This window comes from Takifugu rubripes, chromosome 13 (genome assembly GCF_901000725.2).
Source record: "Takifugu rubripes chromosome 13, fTakRub1.2, whole genome shotgun sequence".
NCBI lineage: Eukaryota > Metazoa > Chordata > Actinopteri > Tetraodontiformes > Tetraodontidae > Takifugu > Takifugu rubripes.
Genome location: NC_042297.1, coordinates 11,723,080 through 11,745,976, shown reverse-complemented (window position 1 = coordinate 11,745,976; position 22,897 = coordinate 11,723,080). Strand labels below are relative to the sequence as shown.

The 22,897-nt window shown below is 44.9% G+C and overlaps 1 protein-coding gene across 3 annotated transcripts; it reads left to right on the top strand.

The window, feature by feature from the left end:
• Positions 1–819: 819 nt before the first annotated feature.
• On the top strand, positions 820–22,005 carry map1aa (microtubule-associated protein 1Aa). Of its 3 annotated transcripts, XM_029845726.1 has the most exons (7): positions 820–1,153; positions 1,715–1,816; positions 11,977–12,059; positions 12,281–12,421; positions 12,518–19,484; positions 19,587–19,807; positions 19,940–22,005. In XM_029845726.1, the coding sequence occupies exons 1-7, from the start codon at positions 835–837 to the stop codon at positions 20,093–20,095; spliced, it is 7,989 nt and encodes a 2,662-aa protein (XP_029701586.1). In that variant the 5' UTR covers positions 820–834; the 3' UTR covers positions 20,096–22,005. The 3 variants fall into 3 exon arrangements, with proteins under 3 accessions (XP_029701586.1, XP_029701587.1, XP_029701588.1); XM_029845727.1 differs by lacking the exons at positions 820–1,153; positions 1,715–1,816 and adding an exon at positions 7,290–7,660 and having other exon boundaries at positions 12,502–19,484; XM_029845728.1 differs by lacking the exons at positions 820–1,153; positions 1,715–1,816; positions 11,977–12,059 and adding an exon at positions 7,290–7,660 and having other exon boundaries at positions 12,502–19,484.
• Positions 22,006–22,897: the final 892 nt, after the last annotated feature.

Below are 22,897 nucleotides of genomic sequence, written 5' to 3'. Positions count from 1 at the left end.
CTTCCTAATTGACCCTGCAGCAGAGTCACATCAGCACTGCTGTTTTATACTGGTTTTAAGAACAGGAGAGGACATTTTAGCTGATTAAAATGAAGGTTTGGAAGTCTGAGATATCAATCCAACAGGTGAAAACTTCCGATGTCACCGTGTGGGAAAGGTTCCACACAAAAATGATTTATTTTCACACCATTGATGATTTTTGAGGTCAGTTTATCAAACTAAAAACTCCTTCTACGGGTGATTGAAGCAGCTGGTCTGTGTTGAGCAGTCGCGTCAGTCTCATCAGTGTCTCCATCGACACCCGATTAGTGTTAAAATGAATAAATTAAGAAGTTTGTCTTAAAAATGGGAGCACAAGTGAAAAGTATTTTTGTCCCGGGTCAATTTTTAGCTGCGTGTTGTCAAAATAAATCTGTACTCTGCAGAATGAGCTCAGCCAGAAGTGTTGTTGTCTAAAATAATGCTCGATTCCCTTTGTTTTCGGCCTCTTTTGGTGCGGTTGGTGCTTCTTTTTTTGGTCTTAATGGGAACAAAGAGCTGTCAGTTTAAGAAAAGGAGCATGCTGCCTGGTACGTGCTGTCACGGCGGTATAAATAGCAGCTTTGTTGTGCCACAGAAGTCTAATTTTTGTCTGTGGGGTTTGAACAGAAGGCTGGCGTGAGTGGCACAGATAAGACTTAGCCAACATAACGACGCTTTAAACCATTATAAGTGCTCATGCTTTCAAATCAGACGCTGCTTTTGTAATAAAATATCCTTGCTTTTCACTCTGGTCTCAGTGTAGTTCAGGAACTATGACAGGTGCTCCCAACCCTCTTTTCCTCACATCCAATAATGCTCTGCAACATCGACTCCTCTCAACACCTGCCAGCCAATCGCTGTCAGGGAAGCCACGCCCACCAGTCCTTCCAGCTCGTCCTGCACCGTCACGCTGCCATGGAGGCAGTTGTCATGGAGACAGGGGAGAGCGCAGCAGCCGCTGATGGCACTGTTACCATGGAAATCGCAGCAGCTGCCCCGGTGGAGCGAGCCGATACGGAGGTTCAGCGCTCCGGAGCTGCGTTCCCAGACAGAAACTATCGGATGCTGATTGTAATTGGCGAGCTCTGCAACAGCCATCACCTCGACGCTGTCAGGAACCAGATCGCTCAAGGTAAAACGTCTAAGGGGGCTCTGATGACCCGTCACTCAACCTTTTTAGGCATTTTCTTTCATCACAGAATATTCTCATCCACCCTCGTGTTGGAGTCTTTGAATCAAAAGTTAAAGAACTGATTGTGTTGAAGATTTATGTTTCTTTGTGTATCTTTTACATATATGTCCGCCCATTATTCTAATTTGGCGTTTCATGAATTTGACATTATGATTTTTCCAATCAAACCTTCTCATGCAGAGTCCAAACAGTTCTCTCTCCCAACATATACAAACTATTGGTTTTATAAGTTCTTCAACTATACCATAAAATTGGCATTCAATCATAAAAGTCTCATAAGGAAGAAAGATTTGCTCACTGATAATAGCAGAAGTATCATCAGGTTTATGATCTGTGTCTGCATTTGAGATGTTTATTGGATCAGTTTTTAGTTCTCCTCCTCGACGTGTTGGCTCTCCTCACCCAACATTTGTTTCCTGCATGTAGGAAAAGACAAAAGATAAAGCTGGAAAAAACCTTCAAACTGCTCAACAGTCAATGACGATGTTCTTCCACCAACAGCTTTGCTCTCCTGGAATGTTGATCTGACAGTGTGTGACCTGGACAAGGAGCTTCAGGTGTTTAAGGCCAAACACACTGCTCAGTTCTCCGCACAGGTTAAAGGTCAGTCCAATCGGCACACACAAACTCTCCATGTGCTCGTTCTCCTGTTGCTTGGAGACGATGTCACCGTGGTTCCTCAGCAGAGGGTCTGCGGGGATTTTGTGTGTCCGTGGAGCGTTTGAACACTTGTGTCCATCATCTGTTGAACCTCAGTCCTCAGCCTCCACATAAACAATCCTTCTGCAGGAGAGCTGACCTGTCAGTGTGTGTGTGTGTGTGTTTGTGTGTGTGTGTGTGGTCGGGGGAGGGAGGGGGGTCAATGAGGGCTGGTGAGAAACCTGTGACTGGGATGTTCCCACTAAATCATCTCGTTTTTACTTCTGTCCAGGTTGGACAAACCATTCCCAGAGGTTTCAAATCAGGCAGATCTCTGTGTGCTTGTTTCCGCCCCCACGGTGTTATGTAAAAAATAAAAACAGCGCAGAGTCTTTGAGTCTTATGATATATATTTTGAAAGGCACAATCAATCTGAGAAAGAGCAAATTTCAGTTAGGGAACCTCAGGGTACTGCTACAGCAGGATTTGGCTCATTATTCTCATATTTGACCACAAAAGCTGTAAAAAAAAAAACCAGCTTGTAGCCACTAGAGGGCAGAAGAGCAGGTTGAGTGAAGTAAAAGTAAATTTCGTCCATTTTCTGTCAAAATTAGGGCACATCCTTGAATTTTTGAATATCTACGTTCCTCTCAGATGGATTTATGCAGTTATTCAGAATACCAATTGCATATTTGGGACCGGAATTATATGAATAAGAATCTAAAACTTGTCTTTTGCCGTTTGTGACGGATTTGATAAACCCAATGTTGACTGTCAGAATGTGCTGGATCACACATTCCCCTCACACCAGCACGCGGCACACGTTTCCCTGCCGATCGGATGATTTCATGAATAAATCATGAGTAATTATCCATTTGGCTGATATATAACAACAATTATCACCAGGTATTTCTGACATTTCCGTTGTCTCACCCTCACCCCTCTATCACCCTGTTGTGTTTCTCTCCTCCTGCCCTCTCTGAAGTGCAGGAGGAGGTGGCTGAGTGCAGCTTGAACACTTTCTAAATGAGTCATATTCACTATTCTGTACTAAACATTAATTAAAAGAACATCAAAACCAGGCAATTATCTTTACAATAGTGGATTACATCCATTCTCCAAAGCTTTGTGGAGCTGCAACATGGCCCTGGCTAACATTGTATCGTTATGGTAACCATTCTGTTGAGGTCGGAGTTGATGACACTTATTTCTAATAGAGTCGTTGGGGGAGGGGTCACCAGTCCATCACTGGGGTCGATTCAGTCTCGGTGTCCCTGATATGCCTGTTTGGAGGAAACTGGAGTAACCAGAGAAAACTCACATGGAAAATAAACATGAAAACTAGGCCCAGAGAAACACCAGAAAAGACAAATAAAGGACAAGTTCTGACTTTGGGTGACTCGAGCACCAACGACTCCTTTTCCAATGGTTTTTCCTTTAAAAACCTTCGTCCAGCATAAGTCCAGTATTGATGGTGCCTTCACTAATGTGGATTTACACATGTGATCCCGCAAATGAACCAAAAGAGAAACAATGGAATGTAAATTGGGGGAGAACTCCGCCTTTGTCGCAGACGTGAGACATTTATTGTCTCCTAACGCATCTGAAATGACGATCGTCCCACGTCTCTGTTTAGTTTCAAATAAAAGTCCAACTGTGAGATCTTTGGCCATGATTACCTCAGCAGTTTATGGATGGTTGTATGTTGTTTTAATAGGATCCACCTTAGCTGCAGTAAGATAGAGTTGGTACTGTCTAACATGCAAATGGAGGCTGTTTTAGGAGTTGGGATTAATACTTCCAATGAATTATGATTACGTAATTATAATAATATAATTATGATTATGTTCATGTCAGAGGAACTGTATCGATCAGCAAAGGAATAATTAATGAAGCACATGCAGGAAGCCATATAAAACCAATGACTCAGCACTCAGGGTATTTTTTATATAAATATCGTTAAATGAAAGAGCAAAAGTTTGATTTGGTGCAATATGGATGTTGGATATGTTTGATTGCAACTTGGGGATAATTTGCGTTAGTGTTTCAGTGTAAATCAGAGGCAGCAGAACAAACAATAGCTGTGATCCTCAAGCAGTGCTGTCACGTTTGCTTTGTGTTGACGTGTTAGTGGAATAAAACTGAGGGAGGTGTGGCAGCTCTCAATTAACATTTTGAAGCTGGAGGCAGAACAAAAAGGCATATTTACATTTCAGGAAAGCGGAGGAACAGGCTGCAGTGATAGTTTGGCTCCTCTGTGTCCGTGTTGGGAAGCTGCTGAGAGCTGCTGAAAGAGTGCACAGTCATCCTGACCGGCAGAACAAGCATGATGAAAGGCATTTATGATCAAATAAGACCTTCAGACGTCCATCTCGCCGATGGTTCAGCATAGGAAATACGCTTACTCGTTTAGTCTGAATACACAGAGCTGAAAATAGAAACCTGTGAGCACCACATTTACAGTCAGGGCTGTTGAGTTAAATAAGATCCACCACTAGAACCACCCTCCCCGATTCAGAGGAATTCAGGCAGCCAAAACGACAGCGACCTCCCTGGTGAGGACATATGAGCTGAGGGATGGCCAACGTCCTCCGGCCTTCCTGAAGGATCTGCTCTGCTCCTCAGAGTGGCTCGCCGAACAATAACAGATGCAGCTCAGACACGCAGCATATGGGCGAGGCGGTTCAGGGGACACGGTGGCTGATTTCATCTGACAGTGGAACAGTTAAAGAAAAAAAAGCTTTTCTGTCAGTTTCAATGATTTACAGAACGCATCAGTGGATTCAGCCTGATAAATGCTGATAAAGACTCCTGTAAATATAAAAATAGAGGAAAGACAACCACACAGATAATGTATAAAATGAACAGTATAAGCAAATGAGTTGATGTATGAACCCTGAAGCCGGGGGTGTGGGAAGGCTCTTCATCAAGTCTTCTTGATAATTTAATGTTTGTGATTGTGAATTTTTGCATCTTAAACCAAATCCAGACTCATGTTCTTTGTTTTGGGCTACAGCAGCCTCATTATGCTCCCCTGACTGGCTCAGAGCCAGACGTTTGCCTGATAGCGTCTGATCACAATCACAATTCAGACGAGGAGAGGTGGTGGAGGAGGAGGAGGAGGAGGAGGAGGAGGAGTGAAGGTGTCCATGAATGCTGCTGCCAGTGGGTTTAGACTGCAGACAGCACTGAAAAGCCCAGTATCACCACAAAACACCTCGAGGAAAAGTGGTCAGTGGCTCAAAAGAGCAACGCTGTTACTGAGATGGAATCACAACCATTTTGATTCAGTATTTAATCTAATTAGCTTCACTGGGTGTGGAAACGCAATCATATGAGACACCATTAATTCCTGAATTATCCATAATTACAGTGTTGAGAAGATAATTTTGCATTCTAAATCAGATGCATTTTAAGCCACATGCTCTGTTCCAATTCTGAAAGAAATCCCTGTAGCAAAAGTGGGGCCGACACATTGCTGGTGCCCCCTGTTGGTTGGCTGCAGCATTCATATATTCGTACATTCGTCAGTTTGAATTAAAGCAAGATAAATTATTTTTAGACTAACCAGTGTTATATCCAGCTGGGTCCATAGATTAGCACCGCAACCCCCCCTCACATCTGTCCCCACATGGATCTGTGTCTGTTAATGGCAGGCGTGTGTGGGACCCACCCGCAGGCTTTACACATCTACAGAAAACAGATGATTGCAGAATGCGACACTGTCAAGCCTTGGAAGCTTTTAAATGAGTAAATGTGCATATTTTCCACTGTTGGGTTTGGTTTCTACGAGAATGCGAGCCGTTTAAAAATTCAGGAGGCAAGTATTGATCTGAACCAGCACTCCTCTGCAATAAGGGCCGGGCATCAGAGCCAGGAGAGCCCCTCTGCTCCAGTCCTTCATGTCACAGAGTAACGATAAAAGAAACAAATTAAAAACTCGTCTACGTTTCTGTCACACAGATTTGAGCTTTAAGATGAGACTTTTGATGATTCGCTGCTTTCAAGCTCATCGTCTGCGGGAAATTTCTGCTTTATTCTGGTTTATTCTCAGTGGTGACTGACAAACTCCAAAGAATTTCAAGCCTAGTTCAGCAGAATAATTCAAAGATGATTGAGGAAGATGGATTTCCTTTAAATCCTGTAGTTTCGGGTTCACAGAGGCGGGAGAGCTGTAGGGGCCTTTGGAACACTTCAGCCGTCGTCATGCTGTTTACCTTCCATCCAGGCCTCCTGCAGCCTCACAGGTTGTTAATCAGACTTAAATGGTTGTGGAGGTTTAGGTAAAACCAGCACACAGGTCAGGAAGAACAGAGTTGTCCTGAACGCAATTCTGCTCCTTCCCATCCATCTACGGAACCACCATGTGACCCTGCCCAGCTGCTGGGCGAGCCAGTGAGGATGACGTAATGGGTGGAGAAGGGAGGAGACATTCAAGGGAAAAATGACCAGCATGTCTGGACTGGGGGTAGGATGTGTGTGTGTGGGGGGGGGGGGGGGGATCAGGCGCCTTGAGAAGTGTGTGGCAGGCTGGTGTTGGATGGGCTGCCTGAATACATGATGTTGCATCACTGCTGCTCCAGAGATTATTAACAGATTTATTTAAAAATCTCCCCATAGGAAATTCTTCTGCTTCTGCACAATCTTCTCATTTGCTCTTTCCTGATATTTCTGTATTAAAGGCAATGGGATGTTCTTATGTCTCTCCCTTTTATGTTAAAGTTCTGATTCACAGTTTGTATTAGTCAGGCTGGCAGAGTTCAGGGTCTATTTCAGTTCGTCCCACCCAGGAGCAGCTGTTTGAAAAGTCCCTTTCTCAGAAACCACAATCCACATGTGAAATATTCCTAGATAATCCTTCTGATCCACATCCTCTCCGAGCTGCCCAAGTCAGACTTGAGTCAGAATCGTATGCGGTGCAGTGAGAGAAAGTTTTATTTTTGGTTTGTATGTTTTGTCTTAGTTCATGTTTAACCTGTTATTTTAGATTTTGTGAACAAAACACCCCGGCCTCACCTGTCTAATAATCCCAATATCCCACTAGTCTGCCTCCCTCCTATGCCAGATTGACTTCTGTACAACAGTCATTAAATAGAAATAAAGCAAGGGCAGTGTTCAAATTTAAAAAAGCTTTCAAGTTACGATTACAAACTCCAAAAGAACTATTTACTCAATCCCTTTGAAATAAACTTAAGTTCCACTATGCTGGATATGTGGCAGCTTTTGTGATTGATTGAACGTGAATGTTTAATTTATTTTAATTTTAATAGGAGTGGTGTATATGTAACATATGCATTTTGGCACCTTTAGATTTTATTTATTTTTTAATTATTTAGAGAATGTATCTACAAGAGTAAAAACATTGGGAAGATGCTATAAGCCTATTTTTGAGTAGACTCATCAAATCAGCCATTACATAATCTCGAGTTATTGCTTGACTGGGGCTCTTTTCTGATTGACTGGAATGCAGCTGAAGTCTACCACAGGTCCGTGAACGCATCTCGCCGGGCTGCTAGTGTAGGTGTGGATGAGGAGCAGGCCGATTCTCTCCTTCATCCTTCCTCCGCAGCATCCCCGCCCCTCCCTCAGCTCCAGGAGCGGCTATTCTCGGCTCAGAGCAGCCCTGCTCGTCTGCTCCTCTTCGGCCTCTCTCGTTTGCGCCGCCGATGAAGTAGACGGTCAAAATCTGCAGATCCGGAGTGCGTTGATCCCGTTTTGTAACCGCGCATCGTTAATCTGGAGTCAGTCTGCACGCAGATGCTCACCGGAGGAATCTGACCGCAGAGGACGTTTGTGCGGACTGAATATGTGAGTAGACTCATGACAGCCGGTTCACCGCATTCTTGTGATCATGACAGACCTGCAAGTGTGAGCAAATATAAACTAAAATATCTCTGCGAATTGAAACAGCACAGACATTTCACGCATACTGATCGTTTTTCCAGATATGTGGAGGTCATTACAGGTCCTGTTCCACCACAAGGAGGTCTATATTCATTCCACCTTCCTTTGATGTTGTTGTGTTTTTTTTAGTATTTTAAAATATAAAACTGCTCTGATAATCCAGGGCTGTTTTCATGTGGAATGTGCTGGAACCTGCAGCCTTGTCTTTAAATGATCTTAAGGAATGTGACTTTATTGTGACACTGGAGATATTTATGATCATAAAATCATAAAAAGGTCATAAAAATGAGGAGCTTTGAACCAAAAATGACGGCGGTGGCTGTGTGGTGGATGACTGGTGTTGTGGATGAGTGGTGTTGTGACAGCTACGAAGGCCCTCGGCTGCTCCAACTCATCTTTGTGTCAACAGTTTCTGCTCATTTCTTTCTCTCATTTCAGTCGAGTAAATTTTGGTGACCTGATTCTTTTATTGTGGGTTAAAAAAGCAGCATTCTGCACTGAAGTTATCAATAGGAGGCCTGTTGTGTATGAATCTGTGGTGTGATGAGGCTGCAGGACGGACAGGGATCAGATCTAAATTACCCCAAACTTATGCAACTGGCTAGACGGAATTTGTGTGTTTTGGAGGGGGGAAGGCACCAAAAGCTGTTCATCCAGAGCCAGATTTTTTTCATGTCTACTAACCTAATAGGCATTATTCTTTACACTGAATATCAATGAAATACTCTAAAATCATTAAGTCCAGCATTCCAAAGCTATTTAAATTTACTGCCACACTTTTTTTTTTGTGGCTTTATGATTTGGCTCAGCCCATTTTTCAGATATTTAGGGGGATGAGGCTAGTGAGATATGCTGCAACTGGCCATAGGGGGAGGGTGCATTCAGATGTTTTGTTGCAATATCAGAAACATTTTTAATGATAATCTAATTTATTTATTCTCCAGCATTGCCAAAAACTGGCAGATTTCATATCTAGCGGATCAGTAATTTGGCTCTTAGTTGCTGAAACTGAGACCTCAGACTGTGTCTTTACCCCTCAGTTTAGCCTGCTGGGCTTAATAAATGCCCCCCGCACCTCCCAGTTCAGCTCGGTGAACTCCCATGATGCCACAGGGCGGGTGAGGCAGAATGCTGAGCTCAGCGGGATGAGCCTGGTGGAGAAACTCCTGAATGATGGAGGCGGTCTTGTCTTTATTGTGTACCTGACTGGTGGGGGTGTTCATCCTTACTGGTGTCACACTGGAGATGAGAACAATATTACATTTGCATAAATGCTCAGCCAGCACCGGCGAGCCACACCACGTTGTGTTGGTTCTAAAATAACCTTTAATTCTGCTGCCCCACATGCTCATTAGAGCAGCAAATGCAAATTAATCCACCTCAGAAACTAGTCCTAATCAAATGTGTATTTTTCCTGCTGTAGATGAAGGGTTGTTTCTGGAAACAAGCCGTAGTGTCTCAGTGGATATGTGGGGGGGTCTACACCAGACTTGTCTGATGGGGACCAGTAACAGGATCTAGGTGGCGTAGACACACTGCAGTCCATTGATAGGTCAGCAGAGACACCTCACCTCTGTGTGACATGTGAATCTGTCCTGGAGGAAGAGGATGGAACAGAGAGAGAGATTACTGGGCGGTGTTCATGTTTCTATTTTTAGATTTAGCTTGAATGTCAGCCTGATGTGGCAACGCCATGCAGCCGTGGAGGCGCAGACCTTCTTTGGTGTCATGTTCCTGCTCTGTGTTAAGGCTGATGCTCCATCGCCCTTCTACCCATTTTCTGGTAATCCTTGCGTATTCCTTCCCATGAGGTTTGCTTTAACCTCTCCCAGCAGTAACTGGGCAAGAGAGAATGTCCAATTAATCATGTTTCTTGTCTGTACCTGGAGGTACCTCACAGTAGCCATGCCAGCAGGTCGTGTTTACTAGATTTTGTGCCCACAGGTATGGATTTTTGATTAACTGACTCAGAAACTGCTGCTGCTTTAAGAGATCTGATGTCCACAACATCAGATACAGTTTACCCTTATTTGTTTGGAGTCTTGAGTTAATGTCCCCCAGCAGCACCTTCAGGTTTCTCGACTTAGACCAGGGCCTAAGTGAGGAACCAGGATGCAGAGGTAAATTACCTGTGGACCAAAGACTCTAATACGTTTCACATCGGGTCCATCAAACAGCGGTGAAGAGATTTCTCATGAAAGAATGATTCTAAGGACCATTGCACCATTGATAGGACATAAACCTTTAGCTCCCGACAAGATGATGCTTCAGCAACAGTATCCCATCATCCCCTGAAATGGAAGGGCTCTACTTGAGCTGCTCGCCGGCGCTGATCCATTGAAACATACGATCACTGTACAGCCTGTTTCAGCTAAGTGGGTCAGTGAGCCACAAAAATGTCCAGTCTTTGCCGAGCACAGTGTAATTTATCAGAAGTAATCAGCAGTCGGATGGTAGCGTGTTAATAAAACAGCAGTGCTGGAGTTGCTGGTTTGATTTTAAGGCATCTGAGGACAGGCTGAATCATTCCACCGCTGCTGCTTTAATGTTATGCTAACATCTGCAGGAAAAAAGGAACATGTGTAGCACTCAGCAGCAACGTTAGATGAAAACAGAATGTTGCAGCCAGGATGTGAGAATCACAGTGATGTCCTTTCTGATTATCTCCTGGTCTCAGCGGGGCAGCCGTCATGACACCCCCAAGGAGTTTTGTTACACTCGGTGGAAGTGATTCATGGCCACGGGCCTCGTTCATGAGGTATTTTTATCCTCTGAATAAGCATGAAGAGAGTTGTTCCATGCAATAGAATGACACATCTGGAACACAGTCTGCTTCTTCCAGGAAGATCCTCAACGAACACAGAGTTGATCTCCTGCACTGGTGGCATCTGACGCTGGTTGACAGTGGGCTGACTGCCCTTTGAATTTATTATCTAATTAAACATCCTCTCATAGGTAAAGGTCACATTTTTTCAAGTGCCAAAGCTTTTTGTTTGGAACTTCTTTTTCAGCTCACTGACTGATAACATCAGTTTCAGATGCAAAGATTTGCATAAATTTGGGTTCACGTGATTAAATATTGGATTCATGTACAATCTAGCGCCACAAACAAAGAGGACTCGGATCCTGAGGCCTTAAAAAATCAGATCTATGTGATGTTTTTATAGGCATCTGGGTCATGATGCAAATGTTGTCCCCAAGCTGCTGTCACGACTCGTCTGTCGATTAAATGTTCATTAAATTTTCATTTCAGTGGTAAAATCAAATGAACGCTGGGTTTCTTCTGAGATGGAGGAACTATAGTGCATGTATTTTCACATATTTGTGAAGGTAAAGATGAGGTAAATATAGCTTTTTTGATGAAGGATGCTGCTGCTGCTGCTGCTGTTTCACCTCTTGTACCATATGAGCCTCCCCTCCCTCTTGCAGAAATGCTGCAATGCGTCTCCCTCAGCCAAGACTGGGTCAGCGTAACTCAGTCAGCAGCATCAGCCAAAGAAGCATCACCATAGCAACAGCCAACCAGGCTTGTGATTGCAGGATTAAAATTTTGCCTGTTATTGTTGAGATTGTGCGCGATTCTGTGATTATATTCATCAGGGGGTCTCTGGTTCAGGCCTGTGAGTAAATAAGATGGCACCAGAGGAAACCTGAGGATTGGGGTGGGGTTAGTATTTTACAGCTGCGTGTGTGATGGGAGATGTTCGGATCGGCCTGTTAAAGGTGAAAAATCAAACATCTGAAATACACAGTATTTAACAGAAAACACATTTAACTAATGGCATCTTTATAACCGTTCAACCGTATTTTTAATGCTTTTAAGCAAAAACCATTTTGGGTATATGTCAAAGGTTTATACATTTATAGGTTTGTACATTTCATACAAATTCCTCTCCTAAACCTTAAACCACACCGTCCCCACAATAAAATGGTTGATAATCTCTTTCCTCTGGGCTAAACAGAAAATTGTGATTTACATTAGCTATGATTCTGAATAAGTGAGGCTGAACATCCGTCTAGACATTAACGACACCTTCAATGGGTCAGGAGATCCACAGGTACAAACTGCTCACTTTTAATCATATTATTGTGCTGTGGACAGACATTGCATGTTTAGAGCTAAAACCAGCTAATCAGAAGAATCACCGATGTCGTCCTGATGTCATTATTGGTCCTCGGTGTCGTCTTATGGCCTGTTTGTGACCGCTTTTCTCCTGTAGGCCAGCGGGTTCTTCAGTATCAGAGTGATGTTCTGGAGACAGTGGTGTTGGTGAACCCGTCAGAGGAGACCGCTGCTTCAGAAGTGAGTCACGCCCAAACGTCACAAAGACCGACTCTGGGAAGTCCGTAGTTTAAATGATCTTCAGCTGCAGCCTGTTTGGGTTTACACCTGTCGGACTGCGCGTGATTTCAGCTATGGATTAATGATTGTCGCGACAGATCTAAAATTCAATTCGAATCAAATATGAGATATTTAGTCTCAGTTTGCTCTAACCTGTGTTTAAACATACTTTCTTCACTCAGATTCGCTCGCTGATTACAGACCTTTCTGGGAATAAGTTGCTGATACTGAGTGGACAAAGTTCTGAACAAGGTGGTGACATCTTACTCCAAGGTGGATCTCTGACCTGGCAACACTTCTATGATATCATTTCTGACCCTCAAGTGAGCAGATTGTGCAGCACTCCACATATCTTTACCATTCTGTTTGGGGGTGATAAAACTTGCCATGGCAATAACTATAGGTTCTTTCTTTTGTAGGTGATTGAAGTTGTTTCTGGGGCATCTTCATTGCAGCCATCCAGGCTAACATTATCCTGTCAGGGGGACGGAGGCTGGAGCTCTCTGGTCCAACTCCAGGAGCAGCAGTCAATCTACAACCTTCTGGAATATTGCCTGAATCCTGATCCCCACCTACCCAAAATGGACGGAATCACAGAGTTCACCGAGTACGTCTCTGAGACAGTGGACATTCCATCTTCCTTTGAACTCCTGGAGCCACCAACCTCCGGAGGTTTCCTCAAGCTGTCCAAACCATGCTGTTACATTTTCCCCGGAGGCCGGGGAGACTCTGCTCTGTTTGCTGTTAATGGATTCAACATCTTAGTGGATGGAGGATCTGATCGGAAGTCTTGTTTCTGGAAGCTGGTTCGCCACCTTGACAGGATCGACTCAATTCTGCTGACCCACATTGGTGCGGATAACCTCCCTGGCATTAATGGTTTGTTTCAGAGGAAGATTGCGGAGCAAGAGGAGGAGCAGAACCAGGGATCTGGCTCCAGTGGCAATGGTGACTGGATGAAGAACCTGATCTCTCCTGAGATAGGAATTGTATTTATCAATGTACCAGAGAAGCTTCGGATGCCGGAGTCCACTCTAAAAGTCAAGCGAAGCATTGAGGAAGCATCCCTGACGCTGCAGTACCTTAATAAGCTCGGTATCACACCAGAACCCCTCCACAGGGTGGTCAGCAACACCATTGAACCTCTCACACTGTTCCACAAACTGGGGGTTGGAAAGCTAGACATGTACGTCTTGAACCCAGTGAAAGAAAGCAAAGAGATGCAATTTCTGATGCAAAAGTGGGCCGGAAACAGCAAAGCCAAGACAGGAGTCACGATGTCCAATGGGAAAGAAGGCGAAATATCTGTCCCCTATCTAACATCTATCACTGCTCTCATTGTTTGGATTCCTCACCGCCCAACTGAAAAGATAGTCAGGGTGCTCTTTCCTGGAAATGCGCCGCAAAACAAAATTTTTGAGGGTCTTGAGAAACTGAAACACCTAGACTTCCTGCGATACCCAGTGGCTACGCAAAAAGATATATCATCTGGTGCGCCTCCTCCCATCATCAAGCAGACCAAATTACGATCAAGAACTGACAGCAAAGAGAGTCTCAAGTCTTCACCCAAACCCCACTCAAAATCAACTAAAAAAGAAAGCAGTGGACAAGAGGAAGAGGCCAAGGGTGACATCCTCAAAGAGAACAAACCTGAAAAGAAAGAAGAGAAGAAGCTCAAAAGTGAAAATCTAAAAGCCACCAAGCAACAGAAAAACAGCGAGGTTGCCCCTGCAACTGAGAAAAAGTTAGAGAAAAAGAAAATATCCAAGGAGAAAACAGTCAAACAAGAAAAAACATCCAAGATGGAGGAGAAGAAAGACAAAGAGAAGAAGGAAAAGAAACAGAGCCGCGAAGGAAAAAAAGATGAAAACATAAGAAAGGAGGAGAAAAAAGAAACAAAAGCCAAAGATGACAAAAAGAAGGACCCAAGTAAAATAGAGTTGAGAAAAATGACTAAACCTGACCTAAAGCCCCTCACCCCAGAAGTGAGGAAAACTCTACATAAGGCTAAGACTCAGTCCAAGCCCAAGACAGACAAGAATAAAGTCAGTAAAGAGGAAACTGTGGAGAAAAAAACAGCTCAAACCAACAACAATGTCCCTGAACAAGCTGCAGCGGCTTTGGCAGATAGGTCAACAGTTTCCTCTCCAGAGGATCTCACTGATGATTTTGAGGCTCTGAAAACAGAAGAGATGTCCAAAATGAAGAATATTCCTCCCCAGAACGACGTGCTACCTGAGCATTCAGAAGCTACGGCCACATCTTTAGTTTTCCCTGATAAAAAAGTAACATCTGCAGCCACCATTTTAACATCTGCTTCACCTAAATCCCCAGTCACACTGGAGGATGAGAATAAAGCCAAAGGAGCATCAGAACAGGTGGCAGCGAAAGAAAAGATGGAAGCCAGCGAGAGCTTTGACAAGAAATATGAAGAGGAGAAAATGGAGAAATATAACAGATACCCTGCAAAGGATGATGTAAAAGACAGATCAAAAAAGAGTGATAGCTCAGAGGAGGAGGGTGACGTAATTGAAAAGGCTGACCTGGAAGGGACCGAAGATGACGAGGTCCTGAAATATAAAACAGATGAAACCAAAAAAGAAAAAAATGCAAAAGACTGGGATGCAAAGCCAGTGGAACAAAAACGATTATTCTCGGAAGCCCCGCTAGGGCAAGGGCCAGTCACGGCCTCAGAGCAATTCTCCTTCATCCAAGATGAGACCATTCCCGGATACTCAGAAACTGAACAGACCATCTCCGATGAGGAGATCCACGAGGAAACAGAAGACAGGATCCCGCAACTACGCTACGATGTCGCTTCATACGACATCTCTGTCCCTGATGTTCCCGGAACATTTGACCCCATGCGTGGAATAACAGAAATGAAGCCCTCTGTCCTAGAAGATGTCATGGATGTCAAAACCAAAACCTTTGTGGGAGGTCAAGACCCTGAGCTTGCTCCTTACCCTGCCGTTATTGCCGCCCCACTTGCAGAGGAGGAACACATTTCCTCAGCAACATCCATTACAGATTATGACAAAATGTCATCTTTTGCCACATCTGTAGCTGAAGACCAATCTGTAGCTTCTGTAACTGCACCCCAGACAGAGGAAGCCGGGAGAAACACTCTTTTCCTTGATGCCGGTAACAGTGGTCCATTGCGCCCAGAGACCATACATGGGAAGGATTACCTTCACTCAGCAGGAACCATTTCACCCACCTCCTCTCTGGAGGATGATAAGTGCTTCAAGTCCCCTTCCTCTGATGAGTACCAGCCCAATGTTATGGAGATGGAGAGTGAGGCAAAGATCAAGTCAGCCCACGAAGAAGAGGAAGACGAGGAAGAGGAAGATGAAGACCAGACTCCAAATGTTGACATCCCTCTAGGTAAACTCCAAGAAGGCTATGAACATGCCACCTCCATCATGCTCCAGGAGAAGGAGAAGTCTCCTCCCGCCATTTTCTCTCCCCCACCCATCTCTACCGGTCAATACTCCCCAACACAGGCTGTCAAGGAAGAGCATCCCCTCGTGAGCACTGAGGGAGTGAAGGCCAGTGCTGACATAAAGCTTGTTTCACCTCCTCCATCCTTTTCACTTTGTTTAGACTCCCAATCCAGGCAGGAAAGTGAGGAACGATGCTTAAGTCCAGATGACAGTACCATGAAACTGGCTTCACCCACACAGTCTGTGCCCACCAGCAGCGGCTACTCGCCTACAGAGGAGAAACCCATTAAGATGGAAGAGAGAGAGGAGGTGGGTAGAGACGCTCAAGTCGATTTGCAGAAAACAGATAAATCAGTCACTATCTCAGACAACACATCATTCATCAACCTGCAAGCTGACAAGACGACATTTGATGAGTCTGAAGACTCCGCTGAGGAGAGCGAGGGTGAAGATAAACCTTACGTCAAAAAGGATCTGCAACCCACCATCAAGGCAAAGCTGATGGAAGCCAACGAGGGCTGCTTTTTGGATGACTACTCATTTGAGGCCAAGTCTGATAAAACAGAATCAAAAGTAAAGGAACCAGACACAACACAGGTTTCTTTTGGTGTGGAAACAAAATCACCACCTCACGTGATATTCTCAGATGATGAAGAAGAAGAAGAAGAAGAAGATGATGATGATGATAATGAGGAGAAAAGTGATGATTTCCCATGTGAGTTCAATTCCAAACCTTCACCTACAGATCAGAGCAAAGCCGACACGAAAATTGAAAGCACGGAGAGCAAAGATGCCACCTTTCAAGAGCCGGACAAAAGTGTTCATTTCAGCCTCTACGAATTTCCCGAGAAAGAAAGCCGAGAAAAAGCCATGTACATACGGCAAGACACGCCCTACGTGCACGGCAAAACATTCTCCTACGGTGACATTTACGACAGCAAGACAAGCTCAGTGGACTCAGACTCATATCATCAAGAGTCTGTAGATAAAACAGAGAAGGAGCTTAAAAAAGGTGAAGTGGGTTTGCAGAAACAAGAGCCCCGGTCCCCAGTAATGACCAGCGTGTCTACAAAAGATGGAGTTTCCGTCCCCGTTGAGAAAGAGTCCTCTAGCTCACTACTGCTTCAGTCTGGGAGCTCTTCTGCTGCGCCACAACTTGAAAAAGATGTTAAAGTAAAGGAGTTGTTTGAGTACAGCGCACTCAGCCACTTACCTTCATTGGCTGACAGACCAGAGGCCTCGTCTGTCAATTTATCATCAGAAAAAGAGGCTCTTAAAAACCAGGGTGGCGGAACAGCTGCCCAGCTGTGCACCTCGAAGGAAGCAGTCAATGTAGCTCAACCTGCTCCCACAAGATACAGCGATGAAGGGACGTGTCTGGAGGTGGACATGAGAAATCTGACAGCAAGGGATGAGGAGGACTATGATGATGATGAAGTTACTGAAGAAGAGGATGAGGAAGATGAGGAGGAAGATGAGGAGGAGGGCGATGAGGTTGCCCTTGATTCTGATATAGAGAAAGGTGCCAAGGAGAAATCTGAAAAGGAAGTAAAAAGTCCAGTCACTGAAATGTTTGTGTCAAATAGGGCTGAATTCATGGGTTCGATGCCAGGATGTGAGAGTCAGGGGAAGATCGGCGTTAAAGAAACCTCTGTTTCACTCATACACATGGAAGACAAGACAAACAGTGGCTCCTTGCCTGTCATGAAAAAGTCAGCTGAGCTAGGAGCTACTGGCTTCTCTGGCTTCTCCTCTGGGTTTGAGTACTCATGTGGAAGTGGTGAGAAAGACTCCTTTTTAACAAGTCAGACCACGGAGAAGCACAAAGAGGATGTCACTTTTAAATCAACGCAGGACACCTTTTACAAGGACGACGGAGCTGATCCAGATTTTGAAAAGCAAAATCCAGCAGAGCTTTTCAGTAAGACATCACCAGACGCTGGCCTTCAGTACACCACCACAGCCGCCACTGGGTTCTCGTCCTCTTCGGCGTACAGCTACTCCTCCTCGACCTCTGGCTCCTTCTCTACCAGCCGTCAGTTTGGAGAAGACTTGGAGACCCCTGCTGAGCATCTCTTTGAATATTCCAGCTTCAAAGATGAACCCTCCCTCATCTCTCCCCTTTCCAGTTCTGCTGCAGCTAAAGATGACTATCTCGAAGTGTCTGAAAAACAACTGACCACCAAAACCACACATGATTCCACCTCCAATATAACTCGCTTCTCACCTGTTAGCCCCTTCGAGGAGGTGAAACACTTCCCATCGTCCACTGCTTTTGTTGAGACCAAGATGGAGACCAGTACAGCTTCTTTAGGTGGAGTCGTGGACAAAAGCCCACAGCAGGGCTGCTTCTATAAGCCTGCCTGGTCTGAAGAATCAAAGTTGGACACGGCTGTTGGGTTTGCGGCCTCTGCAGGACCAGACTTCTTCAAGGATAACGAAGCAGCCAGTGCTGCTCTCTTTGGGGTGACATCCTCACCACGGCCAGACGTAGAGGGAAAGCACTACTTTGAGGAAACGGACAGCAGCGAGGAAGAAGACGAGGAGGCTTATATGCGTGAGATGTCGCGGAGGTCGCCGTCCAGTGCTCTAGCTGGTAGCCTATCATTTTCAGAAAAGCCTGGGATTCCAAATGTGAGTGAGAAGAAAAGTGGTGGCTTCCCTGACGTTCTTGGTTCATACACTCCTTCACCACTCCTGACAGGCAAGATGGATACCACCAATGGACCCACAGAGGTGGCCTCAAACACTGCTTCCCTGGCTGGAGCAGTAGCCAGTGGTGTATGTTCAGGTGCATCTAAAGTGGAGTCCAGGGATGGAGCAGCAGGTTACCAGAGCTCTTATGAATGGGAAATGTCAAAGAGTCAGATGAGTATGGTACCTGGAGACTCCCCTCCACATTACCGTCATGATGATGAGTTTGAGGAGGAGTGTGAGACAGAGCCGGAGCACCCCACTCGCCCACTTTCACTAACTTCTGCCGATCAGCCGTTCCGTTCGTCATTCTACGCTGAAGAGTGCAGCCGCGGGGCCCAGGATGACGACGACGATGATGACGATGGCGCTCAGGACTTTGCTGGTCATGTACCTGGGGGTGCAACCTCGTCTTATGCCAGCCGGACCTCTCCTGGATATTCCTCTTCCAAGAGTCTGCAGCGCAAAGACGACCTCTCGCCGTCCTTCATAAACCCGTGCATGGGGCAGGTGTCCAGCGATGAAGACTACGATGAGCAAGGAAACCACAGCGACCAGTCGCAGGGTGACGAGCATGATCTGTCGGTCAAACGGAGGGCTCAAACAGATCAGATCAGCCTGCACAAATATCCCAGCAAGGACAGCAGCTCTGTGCACCAAGCTGGTGGGATGTCAGCAGGACTGGGTCTGGCCGTTGAGGATACTCCACCCACCTCCGTCAGTGATTCTTTAGCCTCTCAGTCAGACTCCGAAATGCCTCCAGGTACTGAAGGATACCCATCTGCCACTGGTAAGGGCAACTTTGACTCAGATGAAGATGCAGAGTACATGCCAGTTGACAAACTATCTGCCACCGGCGTAAGCAGTCACCAGTCTTCTCAGAGGTATCACGACCCTCCTCCAGCTCCTAAAATGGACCCCTACCCTCATCCACCACACCCCGACGTTTGCATGGTTGATCCAGAGTCTTTAGATCGGGGCTCTATTAAGAAAGAGGCAAAAGCCAAAACCTTAAAGAAAACGTCTGGGAAAACAAAATCAGCGTCTCCCGCTAGGCACAAGAAGTCTGCCATGCCCGCGAAACAGACGGCATCGCCTCGCAGCGCCTCACTGAAGAAGAAGGAGGCAGACAAGATCTCACTCATGTCACGTCTGTCCGACGGACAGGGATCAAAAGACGATGACCTTTCCCGATCGAGCTATAACCCTGGCAAGGGCCTGACAAATGGAGTCAAGAGCAGTTCAGGTGAGACCCTTTTCTTTATAAACCACTTTAATTTCTAAGGAAACATGTAGTCGATCCCTTCTTGCATACGCTGACACTTCTTTTTCTGCCCTTCACGCTCAGGTTCTCAGAAGTCTGGCTCCTCGGCCTCGTCTCCTATTTATGTGGACTTGGCTTACATTCCAAACCACTGCAGTGCCAAGAACGTGGACCAGGAATTTTTCAAACGCATTCGATCCGCGTACTACGTGGTGAGCGGTAATGATGCCGCAAGCAGTGAACCGAGCAGAGCCGTCCTTGATGCGCTGTTGGATGGCAAAGCTCAGTGGGGCTCAAACCTACAGGTAGAAGCGGGTCACGTCTTGGGTTTTAGCATTTCACTTGGCTCTTCTGTTGTGTGTTGTGTTAAAACCTTGGGAAGAAATGAAACATTCTCGCAGCTACAAAATAAGACTTCTAACCTGCCTCTTCTCCAGGTGACCCTCATACCAACCCACGACACCGAGGTGACCCGCGACTGGTACCAGCAGACACACGAGAAGCAGCAGGAGCTCAACATCATGGTCCTGGCCTCCAGCAGCACCGTCGTCATGCAGGATGAGTCATTCCCTGCCTGCAAGATTGAGTTTTAGGATCCTATCCTGCCTGTTTTACTGTCAATCTGTTTTTAATCTCTCTTCTCTAGTCTGATGTGTCAATCTTCTGTCTGCTTACTCTACGCGAGACTGACTTTTTATTTTTACAGTGGTCATCCACATTTGTATTCCCCGTCAGCTGTGTCTCTACATTTGACAACATTATTATTATTCACCTCCTTGTTATTTCTCTCGTGATATATTTTTTTCCCCTTCAATTCCAATCATACTGTAGAAAAAGGCAAAAGAACAGATGAGATGGGGAGCAATATAAAAGCGAATCGTGCGATTCCGCGTCAAATTGACCTGATTCTGAGCACAAGTCTTGGGCACTTTACCGTCAGCTTCGATCCTTCCATTGAAACAAACACGCTCAAAGTGGAGGTGATCAGTAGGAAACGGTGATCGTTTTTACCTTTCTGTCTTGTAATTGTGACCTCCTGATGACCTTGTGACGTAGATTGCGGTGTAGACTCCAGTGGTCCTTTCGACTCGTCCATTGACTATATTTGCTGTAGCGTAGAGAGAACCATACTCAACAATACGTATTGTAGTGATTAACGACGCTTCTACAACGAGAATCAGTGGCTCGAGTAAATATTTCTTTGTGGCTGTTACTTCTTTCGGGTGAATCCGTTTCTTTAGAATCGAGTATCAAGTCTTTATCGTGTGTTTGTTGGTTTTTTTTCCCAGTATAATTCCAGTTAGAGTATCGTGGAGGATAAACTGAAGAGGACGTGGTTATATACAAATTAAAAAACAAAGCAACCTGATCTTTAGATCAGATGCTCGATGTGTCCGAAATTCTCTTTACACAAATGCAGAGCTGAAGATCGAAGAATGTACTTGTACAACAGGAACATGTGGTTGTGAGTGGAGATTTGCGTATGTTGACGTGGGTTGGTTGGAACGATGCGGTGAGATCCACATGTGCCTTTCTTTGTGAGACTTGTGTTCGTTCAGTCCGTTGGAGTTTTCCGGCGAGCTTGCGTCGTCTTGTGTTGTGACCTTTGTTTTAGACTGCGCACAGGTGGTCTGAGTTGTACGCGTTGAGTGTAAAACGGCACTTTTAAAGCATCGATTTGATGCTTTTCTTTTTTTAAAAGAGATTTCTGCCACTGAAAGAAGCACAAATGACGGCCAGTGTGCTGAAACAAATTTACACTTCACACCTTCTTTCTGGTTCATTTCGACATTGGGAAAGTTCTCTCCAGTCACCTCAACATAAAGAGACAGGTCACCTCTAATGAAAACTACAGCACATGTCCTCAAAGGGAACTCCCTCATATCTACATCCTACATCCTTTATTTTAGAAGAAATACAGCAGAATCGCTGAAACACACAAACTGCCGTCTTAAAAACAACAGAACTCTTTGGGGGGTATTTTCCAACCTCGCAGCCGTCCTGTGGTTCCATTATTCTGTAAAGGTCAGAAACTGAGCGACGCCAATAACAGATAAGGCAAAAACCTTCAACTTTATCCTTTCTGCATTTTATTTACCTTCAGCGTGGTGACAAATGTGGACGTCTTATCGTTCGATATCAGTAATTTTATACTTTGATAACTACGAGTAACACAAGTATCCAGATGATGACAGTATTCCAAGGATCCACAAGAAAACAAACAGCTGTTTCCTTCATCAGTTCACCTGCAGATGCATGTTCATACAGGTGCTGAGGGATGTCAAGTACAGGTAGAACTGGGCCGCAGCCCACACTTCACATGAATGTGATGCAGAATACCTTTACGTTCTCCGTGGAGGACTTAGATCTCCTGGTTGCCTTGGTTACTGTGCATCATTAGGTGGCTCATGGGTCACACTGGCATCAACCACACACGCGACACATCCGGGCAGGTTAAATCCAGCACAACATCTTTCTAAGACAGGAAACACTTTGATGATGTGCCGATTCCTTCGGGTCGGAGAATAGAGACTGGACTCTCAGCTTCTCTAATCAGACAGGGTTGACCTTGCTGGGTCCGCCTCCAGTTTTCCAGTTTAATCTGCAGACATATAAAACTGCCTCACACTAATAGTAACTACTTCAGCACTTCTCACATATATGCACCCAAAATCCAAACTGCCAGACACAACAGACTCCGTACGTTGTTCTATAGAGGATCTCCTATTCACAACATCCCCACCATTGCTGTATTTTATCCAAAAATGATTAAAAACCTACAAAAAAAAAAAATAAATAATACAATATCTGTGATGAAACAAACCATCATAATGTTCTCTGGTTTTCAGTTAGCCCTGCTTCTATGTGCATGTGTGCTGTAATTTTGAGTTAGATCATAATAGCTGGCTGACTTATAGAAATGCTATTTTAACAGCTGTTAAACATGTGGCGGGACTGTAACCTGACTGCGCTGTGCTGTAAGGAGGCATTGTGACTGTTTTGGGTTTTCTCTCTGCTCCTTTCTGCTTCATGGTTCTTCATCCCTTGTTTTAGTGCAATATTCTCTTTCTCTCTTTAAATACTTTAAAAAAAGGTAAAGTAGGAAAGCATATTTATGGATAAAAGGGGGAAAGTGTGAAGATATAATAAAACATTTACTGAAGACAAACATCTCCATTTCTTGTGCGTTGCATTAATAATAATAGCTGATAATGCTGCTTTCATGGTTGATATGTGTTTCCCATCTTGACTGGGGTTATAGAAACCTGTCTTATTTACAGTCTTTTATAAATGTACTCTTCTGTAATCAGTGATAGCTGGTTGTTGTGTTGGGTGCAGGTGTCACGCCAATAGGTGGCAACACTGAGCAAAACAAAGTCTACGGGTGACTGGAC

Coding starts and splice junctions, on each gene's coding strand:
- map1aa (XM_029845726.1), top strand. CDS start 835: ATGCTCTGCAACATCGACTCCTCTCAACACCTGCCAGCCAATCGCTGT. Junction 1,817..11,976: donor GTTCTCCGCACAGGTTAAAG/GTCAGTCCAATC, acceptor TTTCTCCTGTAG/GCCAGCGGGTTCTTCAGTAT. Junction 12,422..12,517: donor ATATCATTTCTGACCCTCAA/GTGAGCAGATTG, acceptor TTTCTTTTGTAG/GTGATTGAAGTTGTTTCTGG.